The 26,781-nt window shown below is 33.8% G+C and overlaps 1 protein-coding gene and 1 pseudogene across 1 annotated transcript; both read left to right on the top strand.

Annotated features, from left to right (window-relative positions):
* Positions 1-888: 888 nt before the first annotated feature.
* Positions 889-3,716, top strand: LOC139899296 (general transcription and DNA repair factor IIH subunit TFB4-like; annotated as a pseudogene).
* Positions 3,717-5,937: 2,221 nt separating this feature from the next.
* Positions 5,938-8,907, top strand: LOC139902582 (uncharacterized). Its single transcript, XM_071885190.1, has 2 exons — positions 5,938-6,187; positions 8,708-8,907. Exons 1-2 carry the CDS (start codon positions 5,938-5,940, stop codon positions 8,905-8,907), a joined length of 450 nt encoding a protein of 149 aa, XP_071741291.1.
* The last annotated feature ends 17,874 nt before the right edge of the window (positions 8,908-26,781 follow it).

The following is a 26,781-nucleotide window of genomic DNA, read 5'->3' as shown; positions in this document are numbered from 1 at the left end:
ATAATTTAAGAAATTAGCGTATTTGTAAAGAAACAATTCACGTGACTATTTGCAACTCTGACTGTGACGTTAAAGGCAAATGGTGTACCTTTTGGTGATGCGGCAAGGTCATGAAATGAACTTAAGTAAAAGGAAGTGTCAGATTTGAGTGTTAAATTTGTAATGAGTGATGTAGTAAAATATACGGAGTAATTGGTAGTTGAATATCATATAAATATTAGTAATATATAATAATTAATGGTGGATTATGATTGGCTGAAAAACTCAAGACACATTTTTTCCCGTCAGATGACTGACGCATGTTCAGCGTAACAGGTGACGCCCCGTTAAAGCGTCAAGGGCGTTAGAGAGGATTCCACCTCATGTGACGGACAAAAGTCACGCTCGGTTGCAAGTAGGGATGACACCACGAGGGATTTAGGCCGGGTTTAGGTAATTCCAAACTCTAACACGATTACAAAAACCCGTCCCAAACCCGGACACGACCTGTCGAGTTCCCATTTAGTTACTAACTAGCGGGTAAACGGGTTTCTCCACGGGTATTCGTGTCTCCGTATACTACGAACTAACGGGTAAATGAATTTTCATACGAGTATTCGAGTCTTTCTTCGAGCATATGGGCCAGGTAATTGGGTATACGGGTTGGGTAATTAGGTTTACGGTCCGGGTTATCGGGTTTACGGGTCGGGTATATGGACTCGGGCATTTTTTTCAAGTATACAGGTCAAGTAATCAGGTTTGTGTCTAAAATTTCCCCAGAACCATACTCTCTAAAATTTAAAAATGACGTCAATATATGCCTAGACCCATTTATCCGGCCCGAACACAAGTTTCGAGTTCCCATTTTGCTAAGTTAGCCGAGTCTTGTAGATACTAACCCTGAATCAAATAAAACCTAGTCTATTATTTCCCTCGTTTCGTCTTGCTCTGCAACGTTGCCGGCACCGGTACGGTCTTCGCTACACATCTTCTTTCTTTCGTTGCCGTAACAAAAGCGCAACTCATTTACTCTCCAATTGTTTCCGTCGTTCCCGGTACATAATCTTATATATCTGTTTAAGTGGTATAATTGTGAGTTAATCATATCTTCATTTGCCTTCATCCAAGACCTAGTTTTATATAGTATTACTAAGTGAAGAGCTTCGAGTGGATTACAATTCGTTGTAATTAAGGATCGCTAGATTGGCATATATGGATATCAAACCCGAGAGCTTATGATTCAACTCAATAAAACAAGGTGCGTTTGGAAATTTGGAAAAGAAGCTTTTTTGTATGAATACAAGTCCTGTATGAGTTAGGTTTAGAGCTTTGAGAGTTCCATGTACGTGCGTAAGCGAATAGGTGTAAAACTGCAATTAATATTGCTACTTCCATATTAGTGTATTCGAATAGATCTGCTTACTAAAAAAAAGTAAGAATGCTTTATGGGTTCACAAAATGACGTGTTGTTATCGAGTGGCTTAAAAGATGCTGAATTTTTGTTTCGTATCCAAAGTGCCTGAGAGCATATTCAAATTTTAATGAAAAGCAGGTGTCTTTTTTTAGGGTCTATTAAAATGTACCACTGAATAAGTATTAAATTGGAAGCCTGATGTTAGAGAATCCAATAGTACTAACTGACATCTTTGATAGCTTTGTTAAGGTAACAAATTGTTTTATTATCTAATTTTAATGGCAGTGTGCAGTATTATTGACAACAGGTATACCTTTAAACTCGGGCATAAAGCGCAATGGTTTTAAACTCGGGCATAAAGCGCAAGATCCCTGAGTGAGTTCGTCTGATTCATTGCGATTAACCTCCATATTCTCGAATTCGAGTTCTAGAAAACGTGATATCTGAGTTGAGGACTTTTTCGTTTTCTTAACGAGTTATTTACAAATTAATACTATTGTTCTTGTGCAAGATCCCTTAATAGTATATAGACATATAGTACATAACATTAAAAGTGCAAATTCAAGTACAGTAGCTCAAGTAATTGTATGGTGTTATCTTTATGAACTTCTACCGTAAAAAACTTGCATTTTCCTAGATAATAATTCCTATAACCTACCATGGCATTGACAACAAGTGCCGGTTTGTTCTTAGATAATAAGTCTTATAACTTTGTAACTTTTCTTTTTGGTTTTCAGTTGAATTAACCGTTCGATCTTTGAAAAACTCTCCTCTACTTTTCCTTTCTGTTTAAAACCTTCTCTTACAAATCACACAAACCAAGTATGACCCCTGTTTCAGCCAAGCAGTATGCAGGTAAATCATGTTTATACTCTAAATATATTAAATATTATTTTCATGCGTCAATTAAATTGATTCATTTAAATCTTATTACAGATGATGTAAGCCTGCTGATGGTATTAATTGACACAAATCCATTAGTTTGGAGTTCAACTGCTACTTCTTATCTATCTCAAGTAAACAGTAACACAATTACTCCATTTCATGTAGTGTTTTCCCTCATTATCTATCTTAAGTATCGAGCGTGTTATTATATTTTTATTTATATGCTGTTTATTTCATTCTTGAATTCGATTCTTCTATTAAATCAACTGAATCAAGTAGGGTGATAGCTACTGGGTTGAATTCATGTGATTACATTTACGATTCTTCATTAAGCCAAACAAACCAGAGAGCTGAGACGTTGTTGCATAAGCTCGAGGAGTTTGTGTGTAAGGATGAGAAGCTCAATAAAAACAACTCGGTTTATGGGATCGGTTCTTACTTGCTTTCAGGATCTCTTTCAATGGCACTCTGTTGTATCTTGTTTTATACCTTAAATTTTTATTATATTATATCATGTTTAGTAAAATGATTCTTTAACATTACAATGATGATTAGACATACAACGAGTATTTCGTTCCGGGTCGCTTCATCCTCAACCGCGGGTAATTTACTGTGATTATATCAACGCGAGTCTTAATTTATTGGGGATTCATATTCATATCTCGTTGCTGATATATGATGACAGATTTTGTGCTTACATGGATCACAAGATGGACCTGGACAGTATGTCTATTCACTTTCTTTTTTCTTTCCTTGTTAGGTTACTGAAAAATAATGTTTATTTTGCAGATATGTTGCTATCATGAACTCAATTTTCTCTGCTCAGAGATCAATGGTATGAGATGCATGCTTCGATTTTGTTATTCTTTATTTCTGCATCCATTAACTTGCTATAGATAGTGTTGTTAATGGCAGTCGTTATGGCCACCTAGTCGGTTTGGTGACTAACCTGTCCCGTTTCGCCCAAAAACGTCTAATAAGTCGGTCAACCCTAAAAAGTCAGGTCAAAGTCGGTATGAGTAGGGTCTGAGTCAGTCAAAGTCAAGGTTGGTCAAAGCTAGGTCAAATTCTTAATATTTTTCATACTCGGATTATACATATGTTTGAAATATTTACGTTTGAAATACTTATGTTTGTTATATTTATGTGTAGTATGTATATGTTAAATATATATATTGCTAAAAGTCAACGTTAGTTGACGGCTGACTCAACCGATATCGTCTCGTCTTGTATGTTAAGTCTCTAACTGGTAATGTAATGTTAAAAAGATTCACAAGTTTCTTTCTTCTACAGGTACCTGTAGATTCATGCGTTATTGGGTCCCAGAATTCTGCTTTCTTGCAACAGGCACCTCAACGTTCATATTTCAACTTTGATAAATGATAATATAGCACTTTATGAATATAACTGGCGACCGTTTATGATTTGTATCGAGTGTTAGGCTTCTTAATTTTGTGAATTATAATTAGTTTGATTATTGAATTGAAGATTAAATTGGTTGATTTAGTTTAATGAAACACATTATTTACTTTTTACCAACGAATGTTTGCTTCAATGGTATCATGACTCAGTGTGGAAAGGCCCGCGATTAGTTGCCAAGCAACCCGGGTTCAATTCCTGGAGGCGGAAGGTTTTTTCTTTCTAATTTCCTGCAATTAGTTGCCAAGCAACTCAAGTCCCACGATTAGTTGATAAGCAACCCAGGTAGGAATTTCCTTCTAGCGTGTGTGGGTGAAAATGATGAAGATCGTTGAAATAAATGATCCGCTGATGCAAATTCGCCGTTCAAAAAAATAAAAACGTTATTGTCTTTTTGGTTATATTATGCTTTTTAGTGATAAAATATTTTAATTTGATACACATAATTACGTACAATGAAAAAAAAAAAAAAAAAATTCTGCACTGAATCGTGGTTAAGCACGTGCTTGTAATTATTCAAAAGAAATTCAATAATTATCAATTACTTCTTAGTTAACACAAAAGCCCTTTGGACCATTAACTCATTAAGTGTATGTTCCACATAATGCAAATTTGAAAATAGACACATTATCTAATTTCTATGTATTCACCAACATTTTTGGCTGTCATATTAATTTCGAGTTATATTCACCAACCGTGATAATAATAATGTTTTTGATAATAATATTAATTTCGAGTATTCGATGTTAACAACTTGTCTTTTTAAAAAAAAATAATAATAATAATAAATAATAATAATAATAATAATAATAATAATAATAATAATAATAATAATAATAATAATAATAATAATAATAATAATATTTTTGCTACCATAATAATTGTTGGTAAATATATTTATCGAATTGTGTTAACTGTATTTAAAGTATAGAAATCAAAGGGTTAGGCAAGCTGTAATTACTAGAATAAGCTTCGATTCGTGTTTCTAGGGTTAATCCGGTTGATAACAGAAGGTATGATGATGATGAATATATGAATATTAATAAAAACAGAATATGAGTATGAAGAAACTTGTTTATTGATTCTGTAACTATGATCTATACAATGCAATGCCAATGGAATCAATATCGAAATTGATCCACGGCTTTCTTCAACTATTAGCTTGATGATGACCAAGCTAATGTTGCATCTAATCACTAGTCTCTCAAAATGTTTGAGAGAGTATTTAGGGGAAACACACACTTAAAGTGTAAGTGTATGTAAATGGAATGGGAAGACTTATGAAATGGTATTTATACCTCATACCATTTCCTTACAATTAAGGACTTAATCATAAAACTTAGCCTACTTAATCACCAATCATATATCTATTAATCACTAGGAATTTCTATTCCTAACACAAGCGTATGTAACACTCATACCTTAATACAATTTGATTAACTTTTATTGATTTCATACTCTCTCAGGCTCTCAGCCCCAAAAAAATTGTCCACCTTTTTATTTTCGTTTGTCTCAAAATTATTGTCCTTTTCTCTAAGTAACCATTAAATATCATTAAAGTTCCAACCATGTCTCTTTTAATTTTAAAAAATTTTAACTTTAAATATATCAATTAATTTATTAATTACTCTTTATAAATACATTAAATGAATGACAAATTAAACAATACATTATTATATTTTAAATTCAACAAAAAGTCAAACAAGTCTGTTTTTTGGAACGAATGGAGTAATAATAACTTAAGTGATGGTATAGCTACTGGAGTTAACACCAAAGTCAACTCTACCTCCGGTCAACGTGCAAAGCTTAGCAAATACCTCACATCTCTTAACTATATATAGTTAGTTAAGTTATTAGAGTTAGTTACAAATGTTGACAGTTATATTATTTAAATGGTTAGCTTGATGTATTTATATACAACACTTGTAGCTTGTAATAGTTAGTTGAATGAAATTAAAATTCAATTCAATTCTCTTTTGCTCTTATTGTATCAGATGCAAATCACCATGTGATTTGAAGAGCAGACATTCTTTCCGATCACCTAAAATTTAATCCGATCAATGTTGCATTTAACTCGGGTGACTGATCGAACAATTCAATTGACTCTACAATCAATAATCCATAATTCCGCACAATATTCAATCAACAATTAAACCTAATTTCATCATCACTCTCATCAATTTCATTCTCCGATTCATATTATTGCTCATCTCAATCACTGAATTCAACAACAATTAATCATGTCGGTGTTCACTGAAGAAGATACAACTTCATTGAATCATCCGTTATTCCTCCATCAACAAGATCATCCAGGTCTCGTACTAATTTCGAAGAAATTGAATGGTTCAGAGATCTACAGCTTATGGAGACGATCGATGACTATTGTTCTAAATGCTAAAAACAAACTCCAAACTGTAACAGGAGAACTCATTGAACATGCTGCAATATCAAGCAATCGGGCTCTATGGGATAGAACTAATGGAAATGATTGTCTCATGGATACTCAACACCATTACACATCAAATATGTAGCTCACTGAGCTTTGTAAACTGTGACACCGATGATTTTTTTTTTTAATACGTGGCGGAAGCATAATATTAATTTAATACGATATCCACATTAACTATTGTTAATACAACCTGTGTCACGTGTCATTACAAAATACTTGTTTATACAGAGAAAGACATATTTACAAAAAGATTATTGTTTTCATAAAGCAAGACAACATCAGAGTTGACTCCTGTCAAACATAACATCTTCATGCCCGTCTTCTCCCCAAAAGCATAAACTACAAAAGCTAATAACCTGCAGGGAGGAGAGGGAGGGGAATTAGCACGAAGCTAAGTGAGTACGACTAACTACAGGCCATAGCATACATAAGTGTTATACTAATCATGTCACATAGTCTAACACACAAACATCACCCAGTAGTGCAGTCTACAGAGACTCCGGCAGTTCGGCCAAACCATTAACCTCCAGTTGATCAGGCTGGGGTTTACCGGAAGTTCCTCCTACATACCGTGCTGCATAAATCATCCACACGCGACGTACGCGTCATTCAAACATATACTACATGGATGCAAATAGGCTACCACATGAGGAACCCAACCCGCAGGTTGATCTCTCCTATCGAATTAGGCTACCACAAGATAGGGACGCACTGGGCTCCAGCAGACAATCATCAACTAACATGCAGGCATCACAAGGTACTAACTAATCACAACAATAAGTATATCTAGCAAGCATGACAATCATAATATAACATGCTTCTATATACTATATTCTCCAGTTAGTCCCACTCACCGATTACCAGCAAACGAGAAGGTGTTCAGCTATCTAATCACTGAACCTTCTCTTTCTCCTTTTCTCCTGAGAAATACATATACACGAGTTAGTTTATGTCCATAAACACCAAATAACACAATACAGAAAATTTTGTCAGAAAACTGTCCGCTAAAAATTTTCTCCTTAACACTTATGCACTTTTGAAATTTACATCAAAATCTCAAAATACAAACGGGCAGCGTAACGGCTAGAAATCAACACTTTGGTAAAATATTCTGCCCTGGACACTCAGTCGGTCGACTGACACTGACAGTCGGTCGACTGTCTACACAATCGGTCGACTGACCCTCTCAGTCGGTTGTCTCACTTGGTATATCATCAATCGGCCGAAGGTAAATCTCAGTCGATCGGTTGTCATCGTCAATCGGTCGGTTCACCCTCGGTCGGTCGACTGTCGACCGACAGTCGGCCGACTGTGTTCATCTTCTTCAGAAGCTGAACACAAGTTACGGACTTCAAGCTAAAATCGCCAAAACTCGATCTAGAGCTCATTTTCGACACCAAAACTTACCACAACTCAATCACTACATGTTATAGACTATAAACCCACAAAGTTTGGACTATAACAACATCAAATTCATGGGTTTTGACACAAAATCAAGCTTTTTACAAAACTTACACAAAACTATGAATTTAACCATGAATTGAACATAAAAACACATGTTTCTTACCTTGTTAGAATCAGTAGACAACAAGGAACAAGATTCCAAGATCAATTTGAGCTCAAGAACTAGTTTTAGCAATTAGGGTTTCAAAGGGGAAGAATTTAGGTACGGGGTAATATTTGAGAAGGGTCTGGAAAGTGCAAGAAATGCACTGCATAAGGCATCAAAAGTGGGTTAAAATCCCACACTGTGTGGCACACGGGTATTTATCAGTTATCTGATATCTTTCGTACATCATTTGGCAACCCAAACGAAGTCCAAATTAAATAAACAAACCTGTTCTGTGACCCTTGTCACAAACTGGTCCTAACCACATTATTATTTAATAGTAAACATTAAATAAAAATAAAAGCATATAATAACACAATACTAACTTAAGGGCAATCTAGTAATCTTACATCTAGGCCCGATTGAGGATGTTACATAAACTCTGAAGCTGCTTTATGGAAAAAATAACAGGAGAACTATTCTCAGTTGATGGTATCGTATTTATTAATTGTCAAATGACATTACTCAATTGAAACAAACTACTTGTACTATGCAGCTTTATTATCAAAAACTCAAAGGTCTTCGGGATGAATTGGATGCCCTAGATGCTCCACATGCCCGCACCTGCCAATGCACTTATGACACTGGCTGAATAAATGGTGAGAGGGATAAAAGAAAACGCTTAATTCAATTCCTCGTGGGTCTAAATGTGTGATTTAATTACTCGAGAGTGTGAGACGATATTTCTTTTGGGGCGGGTCGGGTTCGGATTCAAAAATCTCATGGGTAAAATGGGAAAATGTCCTAAACACGTACGAGAATAGGGGGTTAAATATTGGGTCATTAAAAATAAAAAATCTTGATTAGGGAAGTGGTTGTGGAGGTTCAAAACCGAAACCAGATCACTTTGGACCAAGGTCATTCGTAGCATACATGGGTCGTGTGGTGGTTTGTTGTCTGATAATGAATCATCTCCAAAAATTTGGTGTTTGGTATGATATTGTCTTAATAGGTAGATCTCTGGATGACTTGCAAATACAATTCACAAAAATAATTGGCGATGGTAGCAACACGTATTTCTGGAATGAGCAGTGGATCAGGGGTAATAAGCTAAGTAACATGTTTCCGAGGTTATGTAGGCTTGAACAAGTTCTTGATGCAACCATTAAGGATCGGCTAGGTTTTGATGAATTTGATGCTGCTGTAGATTGAAACTGAAATTGGAGAAGAGAACCTTCATGGCGCGCTTCAGGGGAACTAACATCACTGACCAACCTTATTTCAACTATCTCTTTTAATCGTGGGAATAAAGACAAGTGGAGTTGGTCCATGGCAGCAGACGAGCTGTTCAAAGTGAAGCTTTTAGCTTCAGCAATTGACGAACAGATTCTGGGTAGCAACAACTCACAGGCGAGTACAACTCGAAATGCTTTTATGCCAAAAAAAATTAGAAATCTTTGTGTGGCGTACTTTAAAAAAAAAGGTTACCGGTGAGATTGGAACTCAACAAACGGGGTATAGATCTTCATAGCATGCGGTATCCAATTTGTGATGCTGACTTAGAATCCATTAAGCACTCAATTGTATTTTGTAAATCGACTTTTGAAGTATGGGAGCGCATATACAAATGGTGGAATTTGAATATTTACACAAACCTCAGCCTAAATGAAATTCTTGGTGGAGGATCTGGAGAAAACAACAATTTAAGCTTTGGAAATTCTGTGTGGTTAGCAACAAAATGGGCCGGGGCATATTATATCTGGAAAAATCGAAATAACATGGTGTTTCAAGGCAAAAGTTGGAGCTCTCCGGTTGCACTAAATGAAATACAATCCAAGTCGTTTGAATGGATTTCAAGTAGATCGAGAACTAAGAAGATTGATTGGCACACGTGGTTAACAAATCCAAGTGCTTATCTCAGCTAGCACATTCGAAATTGACATTTGTTATGCTATTTTTTGTGTTAGTATACATTTTGTCATATCTATAACCTCGTGTTTTTTGTACATGGATCCATAATCTCTAATGGATCCTAGTTGTCTATGTACCTCATTAATAGTAATATAATCGTTTGCTTTAAAAAAAATAAAAATAGCATGTGATATTTATTACCAAAAAAAGACAATAACATATGCTAATTATACTAATCTTCTATAGTTTCTATTAAAATCCTATAATGATGATGTCATTATTAGACTAATTCTTTTGTTAAAAAAAATCAAAAAATAAAAGAAAAAAATTTAAGCATGGTGGGAGATGTCATTAATCTAAATAATTTTGAATTAAAATTAAATCTTATTAATTAATTATTATTAATAAATCTTATTAATAATTATTTTAATTATTAAAATTAAAGAATTTTAAATTATTTTAATTAATTTTTTTGAATTGAGTACGAGAAGGTATAAAAGCTAGACAGAAGAAAATCAGTTCTAAATTTATATTTTAATTTACACTTTTATTTAAAATAAAATGACAACTAATATTATCTCTTATGATTGAATGTGGATTGTTTAATATGTATTTTAGGTGTTTGATGAAATGTTCAGCTGACAAGTTTCTTAATCGGACTATGTGGTTTCACGGGTCATTAAACTAAATAACTTTAGCACTTACGTTTACTTAATACCTAAAATATATCATTAAACTGTTTCGTTTAAACAAACCCGTAGTTTCACGGATCATTTCACTTGTATTTTATTTATAATTTATAAGTATACAGTTTGTAAATTATTTTGACTTAAGCAATAAATAAGAAATGCATGCTTATTTATATTAAAACAATCGTATATATTGGTAACATCAATGTAGTTCACGTGACGAACGATAGTTAACATGTTAGTGTCTTATTTGTTCTGTTTCTTTATACAAAAATTGTAGTTAAATACTACGGAGTAGTTTTTATGTTTTTCCATAAGAGACCATATAATATAAACTTTAGGATGAAATAACTACTTTTTACTATTTTGATGAAAGTTTGGTATGGGCATGAGATTGTATACTTGTATCTATTGGTTTCATATGCACAAACACTATACGAGGGGAATCAAAGGGAAAAAGATGGTGGAAAACATACCCAACCTTTTTGCATAATGGCCGCAAACTAATTAGAACATGATGGTTGACGAAATACCAGGTTTCGACTAGTACATAAAGATTAATCACATGATAAGAAAGGTCAAGAGTGCGCCTCTATCTTACTGAAAATTGTAACAAGTACTTGATCACAAATCACAACTTACTCGTAAAAACGCAAATATAATCAGAATAACCATCATAAACAACCAAAATGATAAGAGCGTCGAAGTCAACATTTGAACGGCGACCCCAAGCGTTGCCCCACTCTGTTTCATTGTTACACTACGTTCAGCTTGGGTTTCAATTGTTCCCATAAACATCGAAACTTCTTTCTTTTGTTTGTTTTTTATTTGAACGCCGATATCGACATTGATCTCTCATCTGTCACCCACACACACTTTTAGAGGAAATTCGATTCGCGACGATGTTGACAGTAACATCGAAAGTTTCAAAAAACCCCTAGAGACCGTCCCAAATCGCATTGATGTTGGCAGTACCATCAAATGTTGGAAACTCATTGCTTGTAGTGAGAATCGAACCTGAATTGTCAGTACCCCAAATTGAATCTTACTTTATATCACTCAAGCCAAGCTTCGGTGACTTTTCTTTTGTTTTATATTTTCTTTCCCCCCTTATTTGTTAACACTCACACTTATTTTTTTACTTTACCACCCCGGTATTCCACCTATATACTAAATAAATTGAACACCGAAAAAACATGGTGTACCAATCCTTTGTGCTTTAAATTTAACATGCTTTAACAAAAAGACTATCTATTTGTTGATATTGTTTTGCTAATGTACGTCTTGATGCAATTTTTTTTTACGTTGCGCAAATATTGTTCATAAGTTTTATTCAGCTAGATACTTTTTCCCATCCATTAATTACACAAAAGTTATTCGTTTATCATACATCTAATTAAGACTGCTCCGTCTAGGGGTAGCTTAAACGTGAAAACTTTATTCATTTACCATATTAGTTACACGGTTAAATCCTGAATTTGCCACTAATTTAACTAAATTTCTATCTATTTGTATTGTATATATGGATCCAAATTTGTATTTTGTAGGTTTGCCAATGTACATCTAGATGCAATATTATACGGTTACCCATAATTGATTACACATTTACACAATTAAGTTATCCTTTTATAATACATCTAAGTAAAACTACTTGCTTCTCCGGATAGATTGAACATGAATATCTTATTCATTTTTTTCATTTACAATATTAATTACACTATTAAATCTTAGCTACATATTTTTGCCCATAATTAATTACACAATTAAGCTATTTGTTTATCATATTTACCGTATTAATTACACATTTAATATTGAATTCGCCACTAGTTACACGGGTAGAAATTTCCAAAAAGAATGATGCATGAAACTATATATGCAACGCATGGTTTGGGAAGAAGGGGTGAGGCAACTTTAAAGATTAAAATCCCAATATGTTACTTAAACTACTGTCATGTCATTAGCATGTTGCCATTTATTGCCACCTTTTGGTTGTTTGCATGCAGACAATATAACACCTCCTTCTTCACTTTGATATGATGATGAAGGTTTGCATGAAGTTTGGTAAAGATGCTCTTTCCTTTCTAACAAAGCATATATATGGTCCCCTCACCTCATAAATTAAACTCCATGGATCTTTTTATCATATATAGTGCTTGCATGATGCTAGCTGCTTGTATTTGTTGTGTTTACATTTAGAATTATTACAAAACACTATGTGGGAATCATCTAACCAATTACTCTCTTATCATTTCTATATTTTGTGCATTTTTAACCACACTGGTTATAATTTGAAATGTGACGTTGTAACGAAAAAGTAATTACAAATGCTTTGATGAAGAAACTTTCCAACTATCAAATTTCGTCTTTACGGTTATATAAATTACTTAATCAACTCATTTATGGTTCATTTTTAGACTTTAGGTCGATCATTCATAGGCTAAAAGTTTATGTGTAACTAACAAAGTTAATTAGGTACTCTAGCTAAGGCTACAAAGAATTACTGATTGTGAAAAAATTGAAACTTTGAGAAATGAAATCTAAATTTGCAACATCATCATGGGACAGATTAAAATCAGCGATATCATGCATCAGTTTAATGAAATCAGTTCAAGATCGATAGCTTAATTGTGTAATTAACTGAAAGTGTTTAGAATTCTGTGTTGTATTTTCATTCCAAACAACCATACATATAAGTGTAAAAATCTATTAATCAACACCAGAAATCACACGAACACAACCAAAGAACTTCAATATAAACCAAGATCCAGAATACAAAGATTGTTCACAATATGATGAACAGTTTAACTAGAAAAACAACAACATATTAATAGCCACAATACAGAAAATAATAACAAGATCAATCAATCCAACTTAGAATATTGGATTGAGAATAGAGTAGATGAATTTTAGAAAATAAGATGATAATGATAATAAATAAATTAACCGAACCCTAATCTGCTCTATATAGAAATAAACCTAAAGTGTAAAATATTTACACTTTAGTCCGTGAACAAGCAAACGAACATAAAAGCCCCTTCAACTTTGAAACTCTTTATCCAGAATCAAAATGTTCTATCATCTTTTACAGCAAGTCCTTAAAGCAATCAATCTTGATTATCACTTGACAATCTGCACAAACCAAATCAAGTTAAATCCTTGAGCAATCAAGATTCAATATTACTTACATGTTTTAACATGCCCCCAGAATCTTGACTTGTGAAAGGAACTTTAAGTTGTAATTTTTCACATAAAAACTTGTGCTGAGAATAAGTTAAACCCTTTGTGAACACATCTGCAATGTTAAGATCAGAAACAACTTTCACAATATTAAGAACACGACTATTTGCTTTTTCTCTCACAACATGCCAATCAATATCAAAATGTTTGGTTCTTTCATGATGTACAGGATTAGCAGCTATTTGTATGGCAGGATTATTATCACAATGCATCACAACAGGGATCAAATTAGTAAGTTTTAGCTCACTAAGTAGATTAACAATCCAAACAATTTCACAAGTACAAGCACCCATAGCCCTGTACTCTGCTTCAACAGAAGATCTTGATACAGTTGGTTGTCTTTTACTTTTCCATGAAATCAAGCAATTACCCCAAAAAATACAATAACCAGATATAGATTTCCTATTAATAAGATTATTTCCCCAATCAGAGTCAACATAAGCATTTAGGTTCAACTTATCACTTTTGTTATACCATAACCCTTTTTCAGGACAACCTTTTAAATACCTCAGAACTCTAAATGCAAGATTAAGATGAGTTGGTTTGGGATCATGCATAAACTGACTAAGTACATGCACAGCATAGCTTATGTCAGGTCTGGTAACAGTGATATAAATAATCTTACCAACAAGTTTTTGATATATTGTGATGTTATTTATTGTTTTTTCATTATCACTACCTTTATAAGATGAGACATTAAGTTCAATAGGTGTAGAAATAGGTTTAGCAGCTAAAAGATCAAACTCATTAATTAATTCCATACAATACTTTCTTTGAGACAAATAGATAGAATCAGAAGATTGAATAACCTCTATGCCAAGAAAATACTTTAACCTACCAAGATCTTTGATCAAAAATTTAGACTTAAGAAATTTTTTAACAGAATTAATCTCATCTATGTTATTACCAGTGATAACTATATCATCTACATAAACAAGAAGAATAAAGAAGATATTATCTTTATCTTTGATAAACATAGAATAATCACATTTTCTTTGAACAAAATCATTTTCCAATAAACAGTTGCACAACTGTTCATTCCATTTCCTAGGGGCTTGTTTAAGCCAATATAAAGATTTTTCTAATTTGCACACTTTTGTTACACCTTTATTATAATAACCTTGAGGCAAAGTCATATAGACTTCCTCATCTAAATCTCCATAAAGGAATGCATTGTTAACATCAAGTTGAGACAACTCCCAACCTTTATTTACAGCAAGAGTAACAACACATCTAATGGTAACTATTTTTACAACAGGAGAAAAAGTCTCAAAATAGTCAACACCTTCAGTTTGACTAAACCCTTTAGCAACAAGTCTTGCTTTAAATATTTCAATTTCACCAGTGGATTTATATTTTATTTTATATATCCATTTACATCCAATAGGTTTCCTATGAGGTGGAGGATCAGTTAAAGTCCAAGTTTTATTCCTATGCAATGCCTCCATTTCAGAGTTCATTGCATCAACCCAGTTAGGGGTTTTAGATGCCTCAAAATAATTAGTTGGTTCAATCTGTTTGTTTAGAGAAGCAGTGAAAGAGAAGTTCCTTTTATCTAAGTTTAAATAATTAACATAATTTTCAATGCCAAACTTAAATTTTGCAGAAAGAACATAGTCATTAAATTTTCTTGGTAAGATGGACTCTCTTGTGGATCTTCTTAGATTAACATTAGGAGGTTCATGAACCAAATTTCCCTCAGTAAGATTATCATTCTCATGATCTGGAGAAATGATATAATCATCATCAATAAATGTTGCAGATGTATCGTCTACTCTGGTAGACTTAGGAGTACTACTAGGACCATGTCCATCACAAGAATGATCAAGAGAAGAATGATCATTTGAACTAGTTACACTAGTAGATGACTCACTATTACTGCCAGTAGTAGTGTCCATACTACCTTCATTATTTTGATTTTGATTATTATTATAATTGTTTTCATCATTGGGATCTTGAGAAGAATTTCCACCTTGAGGGTTTTCTAGATCAAAGAAAGAAAGAAGATCAGAATCATTATTGATTTTATTTGAAGATTTCATCTTGAAAGGAAAGATATGTTCATAAAATTTAACATCTCTTGGAAAAATAACACTTTTAGAATCCAGATTATAAAGTTTATATCCCTTTTGATGATTGGAATATCCAATAAAAACACATTTGTTAGCCCTTAAACCAAATTTATCATGTTCATTTAAAACATTTGAAAAACAAAGGCATCCAAAAACCCTTAAGTGATTTAAAGAAGGAGGTCTACCATAAATGACTTCATATGAAGACTTTCCTTTCAAGACAGAGGAAGGGGTTCTATTAGTAAGATATGTAGCAGTAAGAACACATTCACTCCACATGTTAAGTGGTACACCCCCTTGAAACAAAAGTGATCTTGAAACATTTAATAAATGTCTGTGTTTTCTTTCCACCACACCATTTTGTTGTGGTGTATAAGTACAAGAAGTTTGATGCAGAATCCCAGATTTAAAACAAAAATTGTGCAAGTTATTATTAATGAACTCAGAAGCATTAACACTTCTTAAATTTTTTATTTGTTTACCAAATTGAGTTTGAAACATGTTGACAAAGTTAATAATGTTCTCAGTAGCATCACTTTTGTGACTAAGAAGAAAAATCCAAACAGCTCTACTATAGTCATAAACAATGGTAAGAAAAAATCTATAACCATCTCTACTAGTGATTTTGTAAGGTCCCCAAATGTCAAGGTGAATTAACTCACCTATACAAGTGGAAACATGATCACTAAGAGGGAAAGGATCCCTGGATTGTTTTGCTTTGTGACAAACATCACAGGGCAGAACACTACTATCACCAAAACCTAAAGACCCTTTTAGAACCTGTAAAACAGAATCTGCAGGGTGTCCAAGTCTATTATGCCAAACAAACTTGGACACATAATGTAGTGACCCGAACTTTTCCATGTTTATATATATATTAAATGAAATTGTTATTTACATGATTAAGTGTTTCCAACATGTTAAGCAATCAAACTTGTTAAGACTTGATTAATTGAAATAGGTTTCATATAGACAATTGACCACCCAAGTTGACCGGTGATTCACGAACGTTAAAACTTGTAAAAACTATACGATGACATATATATGGTTATATATATAGTTAACATGATTTTATTATAAGTATGTATTTCATTAGGTATTTTAACAATGAGTTATATACATAAAAATGAGACTATTAATTTAAGAAACTCGAAAACGATATATATAACGATTATCGTTATAACAACGTCTTACTAGGTACATATGAATCATATTAAGATATTGATACACTTGGTTAATTATGTTAAATGATAAGTAAATATATTATTAAGTGTATTAACAATGAAATACATATGTAAAAAATAAGACTACTAACTTAATGATTTCGAAACGAGACATATATGTAACGATTATCGTTGTAACGACATTTAACTGTATATATATCATAATAAGATATATTATATATCATAATATCATGATAATATAACAATTTAACATCTCATTTGTTATAATAAATAATGGGTTAACAACATTCAACAAGATCGTTAACCTAAAGGTTTCAAAACAACATTTACATGTAACGACTAACGATGACTTAACGACTCAGTTAAAATGTATATACATGTAGTGTTTTAATATGTATTTATACACTTTTGAAAGACTTCAATACAATTATCAAAATACTTCTACTTAACAAAAATGCTTACAATTACATCCTCGTTCAGTTTCATCAACAATTCTACTCGTATGCACCCGTATTCGTACTCGTACAATACACAGTTTTTAGATGTATGTACTATTGGTATATACACTCCAATAATCAGCTCTTAGAAGCCCATGTGAGTCACCTAACACATGTGGGAACCATCATTTGGCAACTAGCATGAAATATCTCATAAAATTACAAAAATATGAGTAATCATTCATGACTTATTTACATGAAAACAAAATTACATATCCTTTATATCTAATCCATACACCAACGACCAAAAACACCTACAAACACTTTCATTCTTCAATTTTCTTCATCTAATTGATCTCTCTCAAGTTCTATCTTCAAGTTCTAAGTGTTCTTCATAAATTCCAAAAGTTCTAGTTTCATAAAATCAAGAATACTTCCAAGATTGCAAGTTTACTTCCAAGTTTTCTAAATCCATTCCAAGTAATCATCCAAGATCAAGAAACCTTTGTTACTTACAGTAGGTTATCTTTCTAATACAAGGTAATAATCATATTCAAACTTTAATTCAATTTCTATAACTATAACAATCTTATTTTGAGTGGAAATCTTACTTCAAATTGTTTTCGTGTCATGATTCTGCTTCAAGAACTTTCAAGCCATCCAAGGATCCTTTGAAGCTAGATCTATTTTTTTCATTTCCAGTATGTTTATCCAAGGAACTTGAGGTAGTAATGATGTTCATAACATCATTCTATTCATACATATAAAGCTATCTTATTCGAAGGTTTAAACTTGTAATCACTAGAACATAGTTTAGTTAATTCTAAACTTGTTCGCAAATAAAAGTTAATCCTTCTAACTTGACTTTTAAAATCAACTAAACACATGTTCTATATCTATATGATATGCTAACTTAATGATTTAAAACCTAGAAACACGAAAAACACCGTAAAACCGGATTTACGCCGTCGTAGTTACAACCGGGGGCTGTTTTGGTTTGGATAATTAAAACTATGAAAAACTTTGATTTAAAAGCTATACTTCTGGGAAAATGATTTTTCTTATGAATATGAAACCATATCCAAAAATCATGGTTAAACTCAAAGTGAAAGTATGTTTTTCAAAACAGTCATCAAGATGTCGTTCTTTCGACGGAAATGACTATCTCTTTCAAAAATGACTTGTAACTTGTATTTCCGACTATAAACCTATACCTTGGCCGCTTAAATCACTCAAAACGGATTAGAAACGAATAAATGGCGAGCAAAACAAAATTGGTAAAAACTACTCATTTTAGCTACGTGAAAATTGGTAACAAATCTATTCCAACCATAAATTAATCAACTTGTATTGTATATTATGTAATCTTGAGATACCATAGACACGTATACAATGTTTCGACCTATCATGTCGACACATCTATATATATTTCGGAACAACTATAGACACTCTATATGTGAATGTTGGAGTTAGCTATACAGGGTTGAGGTTGATTCCAAAATATATATAGTTTGAGTTGTGATCAATACTGAGATACGTATACACTGGGTCGTGGATTGATTCAAGTTAATATTTATCGATTTATTTCTGTACATCTAACTGTGGACAACTAGTTGTAGGTTACTAACGAGGACAGCTGACTTAATAAACTTAAAACATTAAAATGTATTAAAAGTTTTGTAAATATATTTTGAACATACTTTGATATATATGTATATATTGTTATAGGTTTATGAATCAACCAGTGGCCAAGTCTTACTTCCCGACGAAGTAAAAATCTGTGAAAGTGAGTTATAGTCCCACTTTTAAAATCTAATATTTTTGGGATGAGAATACATGCAGGTTTTATAAATGATTTACAAAATAGACACAAGTATGTGAAACTACATTATATGGTTGAATTATCGAAATCGAATATGCCCCTTTTTATTAAGTCTGGTAATCTAAGAATTAGGGAACAGACACCATAATTGACACGAATCCTAAAGATAGATCTATTGGGCCTAACAAAGCCCATCCAAAGTACCGGATGCTTTAGTACTTCGAATTTTATATCATATTTGAAGGTTGTCCCGGAATGATGGGGATATTCTTATATATGCATCTTGTTAATGTCGGTTACCAGGTGTTCACCATATGAATGATTTTTATCTCTATGTATGGGATGTATATTGAAATATGAAATCTTGTGGTCTATTGTTACGATTTGATATATATAGGTTAAACCTATAACTCACCAACATTTTTGTTGACGTTTAAAGCATGTTTATTCTCAGGTGAATACTAAGAGCTTCCGCTGTTGCATACTAAAATAAGGACAAGATTTGGAGTCCATGTTTGTATGATACTGTGTAAAAACTGCATTCAAGAAACTGATTTCGATGTAACATATTTGTATTGTAAACCATTATGTAATGGTCGTGTGTAAACAGGATATTTTAGATTATCATTATTTGATAATCTACGTAAAGCTTTTTAAACCTTTATTTATGAAATAAAGGTTATGGTTTGTTTTAAAAATGAATGCAGTCTTTGAAAAACGTCTCATATAGAGGTCAAAACCTCGCAACGAAATCAATTAATATGGAACGTTTTTAATCAATAAGAACGGGACATTTCAGTTGGTATCCGAGCGTTGGTCTTAGAGAACCAGTATTTTGCATTAGTGTGTCTTATCGAATTTGTTAGGATGCATTAGTGAGTCTGGACTTCGACCGTGTTTACTTGAAAAATGATTGCTTAACAAATTTTGTTGGAAACTATATATTTTTAACATGTGAATATTATGTGATATATTAATCTCTTAACGTGTTTGATATTATGTGATAGATGTCTATCTCTAGAACAAGTCCCATTGACTCAGCTAATAATAATGAAGAGTCAAATGTAAATTGGAATGATTCGTGGACTGATTCATAAGTTCCCGAAGAGGGACCGGAGGAAGAGTCGGAATCGGAAGAAGAGTCGGAACCGGAAGAAGAATCGGAACCGGAAGAAGAAATAGAACCAGTGGGGGAAATAATAAAACGGTTAAGTAGAAGAAAATCCTCAACCAACCGACCAAAGTTAGTTATGGTCAATGGTGTTTCCGCCAAGGAAGCAAAGTATTGGGAGGATTACCAATTCTCCGATGAATCGAATCCCGACAAGGATTCCGATGATGTTATAGAAATTACCCCAACATAATTTAATAAAGTAAAAGAGAACAATAAGGGAAAGGGCATAAAAATAGAGAAATTTGATTCCAAACCCGATGAACTTTATATGTATCGTCAACACCCGTATTTCTTAAGTTGTGACAATAACCCGGGAACCTCTAAACCACCAGGTTTTTCTAAACCAATGTGGAAAATGACGGCTCGTATTAGGGGAACATCATATATCCCTAGAAACTTGGCAAAACGAACCAAAACAGAAAAAAAGAAACGAGCGAGTCGGAATAAGATAGTTGTATTCGTGTGGTGTAATATATGTACTATAGTGTGCTAATGCTTTATGATATATGTAAAAATTGCTTGTATTAATAAGTATTTTTTTTATGAATCTAACTCTTGTCTATTTTACAGTATAAAAACACAAAATGGATAGACAACCCAATATTTTAAGAGACCTACCCGGAGACATGATTGATGAAATCTTGTCTAGAGTCGGTCAGAATTCCTCGGCACAACTATTTAAGGCGAGATCAGTTTGTAAGACATTCGAAGAACTTTCCAAGAATGCCTTGATTTATAAAAGGCTTTCGTTCGAAAGATGGGGATATCACATTGGGAAATCCATAAGTTACGATGTGTTTACTTTGACGCATATATTGCGGGGAACCCAAATGCTATTTTACGCAACGGGTTAAGAAATTATTTTGACTCAATATATCCGAATATAGGACTTCGTGATTTAGAAAAAGCGGCTAACATGCAACATAAAGAAGCATGTTATGCTTACGGGTTAGTAATGTTCGCTTCTCACCAAAGTGAGAACAAGAACATCGGGCTACAACTATTAAACAAAACGTTCCCACAAGTGACGGAGTCGGTAATTGGGGTAAGAAATGAGGTTTTTAGATTGTTACGGGACTGTTGGACATTACGTAACCCTCGTCCCTTTGACGACGTTACAACACGATGTCTTATCAACGGCCATAACGGTTATGTTCCACAAGACCAAGGATGGGAAGTAATCCTAGTAAAACCAGAATGCATGACTTGTTTCTGGACGTATGAATATTGCCTTTGCTGAACGACTTGTGTACTAGCTAGAATTATCTTCACAACCATCTTGTATCAAATTTATTGTGTGCTATATTTCATGCTATATGTAAAATAAGCGGTATTGTAAGTTTGTAAAATATTGTGTAAAAGTTTGAACGCGAAATATTATTATAATCAGTTTTTAATATAGAATTGTAGTAGTTGAATTGTATATTAGCTACTAAGTATGAACTTAACGGGTAGGTTCATATTATGCTACGAGATACTATTGACTACTCTTAATATTCTGTATGATTAACTTGTTTCATTTGACTATTTTGAAGGAAATGGCACCAACTACTCGACACACCTTGAATATGAGCGAAGAGGAATTTCGTGCCTTTCTTGCCTCAAACATAGCCGCAGTACAGGCTGCGCTACATACCAACAATAACCTTGGATCTAGCAGTACAGGAAATCGTGTAGGATGCACCTACAAAGAATTCACTGCCTGCAAACCTTTGGAATTTGATGGAACCGAAGGACCGATCGGATTGAAACGGTGGACCGAGAAGGTCGAATCGGTGTTTGCCATAAGTAAGTGTACTGAAGAGGACAAAGTGAAGTACGCTACGCATACCTTCACAGGTTCTGCGTTAACATGGTGGAATACCTATCTAGAGCAAGTGGGACAAGATGATGCTTACGCACTACCATGGTCAGCATTCAAGCACTTGATGAACGAGAAGTACCGTCCCAGAACCGAGGTCAATAAGCTCAAGACAGAACTTAGAGGGTTACGAACCCAAGGATTTGATATTACCACGTACGAAAGACGATTCACAGAATTATGCCTATTGTGCCCGGGAGCGTTCGAAGATGAGGAAGAGAAGATCGACGCGTTTGTGAAAGGATTACCGGAAAGAATCCAAGAAGATATAAGTTCACACGAGCCCGCCTCCATACAACAGGCATGTAGAATGGCTCACAAACTAGTGAACCAGATTGAAGAAAGAATTAAAGAACAGACTGCTGAAGAGGCCAATGTGAAGCAAGTCAAAAGAAAGTGGGAGGAAAACGGTGATAAGAATCACCAATACAACAACAACAGTAATTATAACAATAATCGCAACAACTATCCCAACAATCGCAACATCAATCGCAACTACAACAAGCGGCCCAACAACAACAACAACAACAACAACAACAACAGCAACTACAACAATCATCCCAACAACAATAATAACCGCAACAACAACAACAACAACAATCAGAAGCAGCTATGCCAAAGGTGTGAAAAGTATCACTCGGGGTTTTGCACCAAATTTTGCAACAAGTGTAAAAGAAATGGTCATAGCGCTGCGAAGTGTGAGGTCTACGGACCAGGGGTTAACAGAACGAAAGGAACAAATGGTGTCGGAACGAGTAATGGCGGAGCAAGTAGTGTCAGAGCAAGTTATGCCAATGTAGTTTGTTATAAATGTGGAAAATCGGGCCATATTATTAGAAATTACCCGAACCAGGAGAACACAAATGGACAAAGCCGCGGAAGAGTTTTCAATATTAATGCGGCAGAGGCACAGGAAGACCCGGAGCTTGTTACGGGTACGTTTCTTATTGACAATAAATCTGCTTACGTTTTATTTGATTCGGGTGCGGATAGAAGCTATATGAGTAGAGATTTTTTGCTAAATTAAGTTGTCCATTGACGCCTTTGGATAGTAAATTTTTACTCGAATTAGCAAATGGTAAATTAATTTCAGCAGATAATATATGTCGGAATCGAGAAATTAAACTGGTTAGCGAAACATTTAAGATTGAATTGATACCAGTAGAGTTAGGGAGTTTTGATGTGATAATCGGTATGGACTGGTTGAAAGAAGTGAAAGCAGAGATCGTTTGTTACAAAAATGCAATTCGCATTATACGAGAAAAAGGAAAACCCTTAATGGTGTACGGAGAAAAGAGCAACACGAAGCTACATCTTATTAGTAATTTGAAGGCACAAAAACTAATAAGAAAAGGTTGCTATGCTGTTCTAGCACACGTCGAGAAAGTACAAACTGAAGAAAAGAGCATCAATGATGTTCCCGTCGCAAAAGAATTTCCTGATGTATTTCCAAAAGAATTACCGGGATTAACCCCACATCGATCCGTTGAATTTCAAATAGATCTTGTTCCAGGAGCTGCACCAATAGATCGTGCTCCTTACAGACTCACACCCAGCGAGATGAAAGAACTGCAAAGCCAATTAAAAGAACTTTTAGAGCGTGGTTTCATTCGACCAAGCACATCACCGTGGGGAGCTCCTGTTTTGTTTGTCATGAAGAAAGATGGTACATTCAGGTTGTGTATCGACTACCGAGAGTTGAACAAACTTACCATCAAGAACTGCTACCCACTACCGAGAATCGACGACTTATTTAATCAACTACAAGGCTCGTCTGTTTATTCAAAGATTGACTTACGTTCCGGGTATCATCAAATGCGGGTAAAAGAAGATGATATTCCAAAGACTGCTTTCAGAACACGTTACGGTCATTACGAGTTTATGGTCATGCCGTTTGGTTTAACTAATGCACCAGCTGTGTTCATGAACCTTATGAACCGAGTGTGTGGACCATACCTTGACAAGTTTGTCATTGTTTTCATTGATGACATACTTATTTACTCAAAGAATGACCAAGAACACAGTGAATATTTGAGAAAGGTGTTAGAAGTATTGAGGAAGGAAGAATTGTACGCTAAGTTTTCAAAGTGTGCATTTTGGTTGGAAGAAGTTCAATTCCTCGGTCACATAGTGAACAAAGAAGGTATTAAGGTGGATCCGGCAAAGATAGAAACTGTTGAAAAGTGGAAAACCCCGAAAACTCCGAAACACATACGCCAGTTTTTAGGACTAGCTGGTTACTACAGAAGGTTCATCCAAGACTTTTCCAGAATAGCAAAACCCTTGACTGCATTAACGCATAAAGGGAAGAAATTTGAATGGAAGGATGAACAAGAGAAAGCGTTCCAGTTATTGAAGAAAAAGCTAACTACGGCACCTATATTGTCATTGCCTGAAGGGAATGATGATTTTGTGATTTATTGTGACGCATCAAAGCAAGGTCTCGGTTGTGTATTAATGCAACGAACAAAGGTGATTGCTTATGCGTCTAGACAATTGAAGATTCACGAACAAAATTATACGACGCATGATTTGGAATTAGGCGCGGTTGTTTTTGCATTAAAAACTTGGAGGCACTACTTATATGGGGTCAAAAGTATTATATATACCGACCACAAAAGTCTTCAACACATATTTAATCAGAAACAACTGAATATGAGGCAGCGTAGGTGGGTTGAATTGTTGAATGATTACGACTTTGAGATTCGTTATCACCCAGGGAAGGAAAATGTGGTAGCCGACGCCTTGAGCAGGAAGGACAGAGAACCCATTCGAGTAAAATCTATGAATATAATGATTCACAATAACCTTACTACTCAAATAAAGGAGGCGCAACAAGGAGTTTTAAAAGAGGGAAATTTAAAGGATGAAATACCCAAAGGATCGGAGAAGCATCTTAATATTCGAGAAGACGGAACCCGGTATAGGGCTGAAAGGATTTGGGTACCAAAATTTGGAGATATGAGAGAAATGGTACTTAGAGAAGCTCATAAAACCAGATACTCAATACATCCTGGAACGGGAAAGATGTACAAGGATCTCAAGAAACATTTTTGGTGGCCAGGTATGAAAGCCGATGTTGCTAAATACGTAGGAGAATGTTGGACGTGTTCTAAGGTCAAAGCTGAGCATCAGAAACCATCAGGTCTACTACAACAACCTGAAATCCCGGAATGGAAATGGGAAAATATTACCATGGATTTCATTACTAAATTGCCAAGGACTGCAAGTGGTTATGATACTATTTGGGTAATAGTTGATATTCTCACCAAGTCAGCACACTTCCTGCTAATAAGAGAAGATGACAAGATGAAGAAGTTAGCACGACTGTATTTGAAGGAAGTCGTCTCCAGACATGGAATACCAATCTCTATTATCTCTGATAGGGATGGCAGATTTATTTCAAGATTTTGGCAGACATTACAGCAAGCATTGGGAACTCGTCTAGACATGAGTACTGCCTATCATCTACAAACTGATGGACAGAGCGAAAGGACGATACAAACGCTTGAAGACATGCTACGAGCTTGTGTTATTGATTTCGGAAATAGTTGGGATCGACATCTACCGTTAGCAGAATTTTTCTACAACAACAGCTATCATTCAAGCATTGAGATGGCGCCGTTTGAAGCACTTTATGGTAGAAAGTGCAGGTCTCCAAATTGTTGGAGTGAAGTGGGGGATAGACAGATTACGGGTCCGGAGATAATACAAGAAACTACCGAGAAAATCATCCAAATTCAACAAAGATTGAAAACCGCCCAGAGTCGACAAAAGAGCTACGCGGACAGTGTGACAACCCAAAAATTTCCAACCAAATTTAAACTTTAATCTTTATATGTTTCCGACACGATAAGAAATATTTGTTAAGTTAAATTTTAAGAATTTTAAACTATGTTCATACATTCATTCAACCTCGACCAAGTTCTAACGATTCACGAACCATTAAACGAATATGATTATATATGTATATGTGTATATATATTATAACTTGAAACGTAAACAAAATATTAGATTAAATACTTTATATGATTGTATCTGTTTCAAAATGTTTATCAATGGAATTAGAAGATAAGATCAAATGATTGAATTATCAGGTATATTGAATTATGATTACAAGTCTCTGTTGAAAGGCCCACGTTGATTTGAGAAATCTTTCCATTTTAACAATATTCGGAAAATGGTAAAGTGATTTATAAATAAGAACAAATTGTCAATCATTGAGAACTAGACAAAGGATAGTGAAAGATTGAATCTCATAAAGACTCGATTGATCTATTTAGTTTCAAACGTACAAAAACATTTTCAGTTTAAAAAGAACTTTATTATTAAAATGTATATAACTTTTATAAATATGTAGAACCACTTTTGACAACTCATTACTTAACTAGTATGATAAAGATAACGATATTTATATTTTATTTTATTAAATATATATAAGGATTTAAATTAATATTATATATATTTATACGCGTATTATACGTACATAGTTTTATACTTTTACTATACTTAAAATTTACCTTTACTTTATTTTTACTTTACTTTAACTTTAATAATTCACTTTAATAATTCATACTTTAATAATTCACTTTAATAATTCATACTTTAATAATTCACTTTAATAATTCATACTTTAATAATTCACTTTAATAATTCAAAAATCTATTATAAATAGAATTCAATAGGTTTCATTATTTTA

The sequence above is a fragment of the Rutidosis leptorrhynchoides genome, chromosome 3 (genome assembly GCF_046630445.1).
Source record: "Rutidosis leptorrhynchoides isolate AG116_Rl617_1_P2 chromosome 3, CSIRO_AGI_Rlap_v1, whole genome shotgun sequence".
Lineage (NCBI taxonomy): Eukaryota > Viridiplantae > Streptophyta > Magnoliopsida > Asterales > Asteraceae > Rutidosis > Rutidosis leptorrhynchoides.
The sequence above is the reverse complement of the archived record's forward strand: the minus strand, read 5'-3'. Positions and strand labels throughout refer to the sequence as shown.

What these genes read in the sequence shown, in the direction of transcription:
- LOC139902582 (XM_071885190.1), top strand. Translation starts at nt 5,938, where the DNA reads ATGTCGGTGTTCACTGAAGAAGATACAACTTCATTGAATCATCCGTTA. An exon ending in TAGAACTAATGGAAATGATT is followed by an intron (nt 6,188 to 8,707) that starts GTCTCATGGATA and finishes TTGTCTTAATAG; the next exon opens with GTAGATCTCTGGATGACTTG.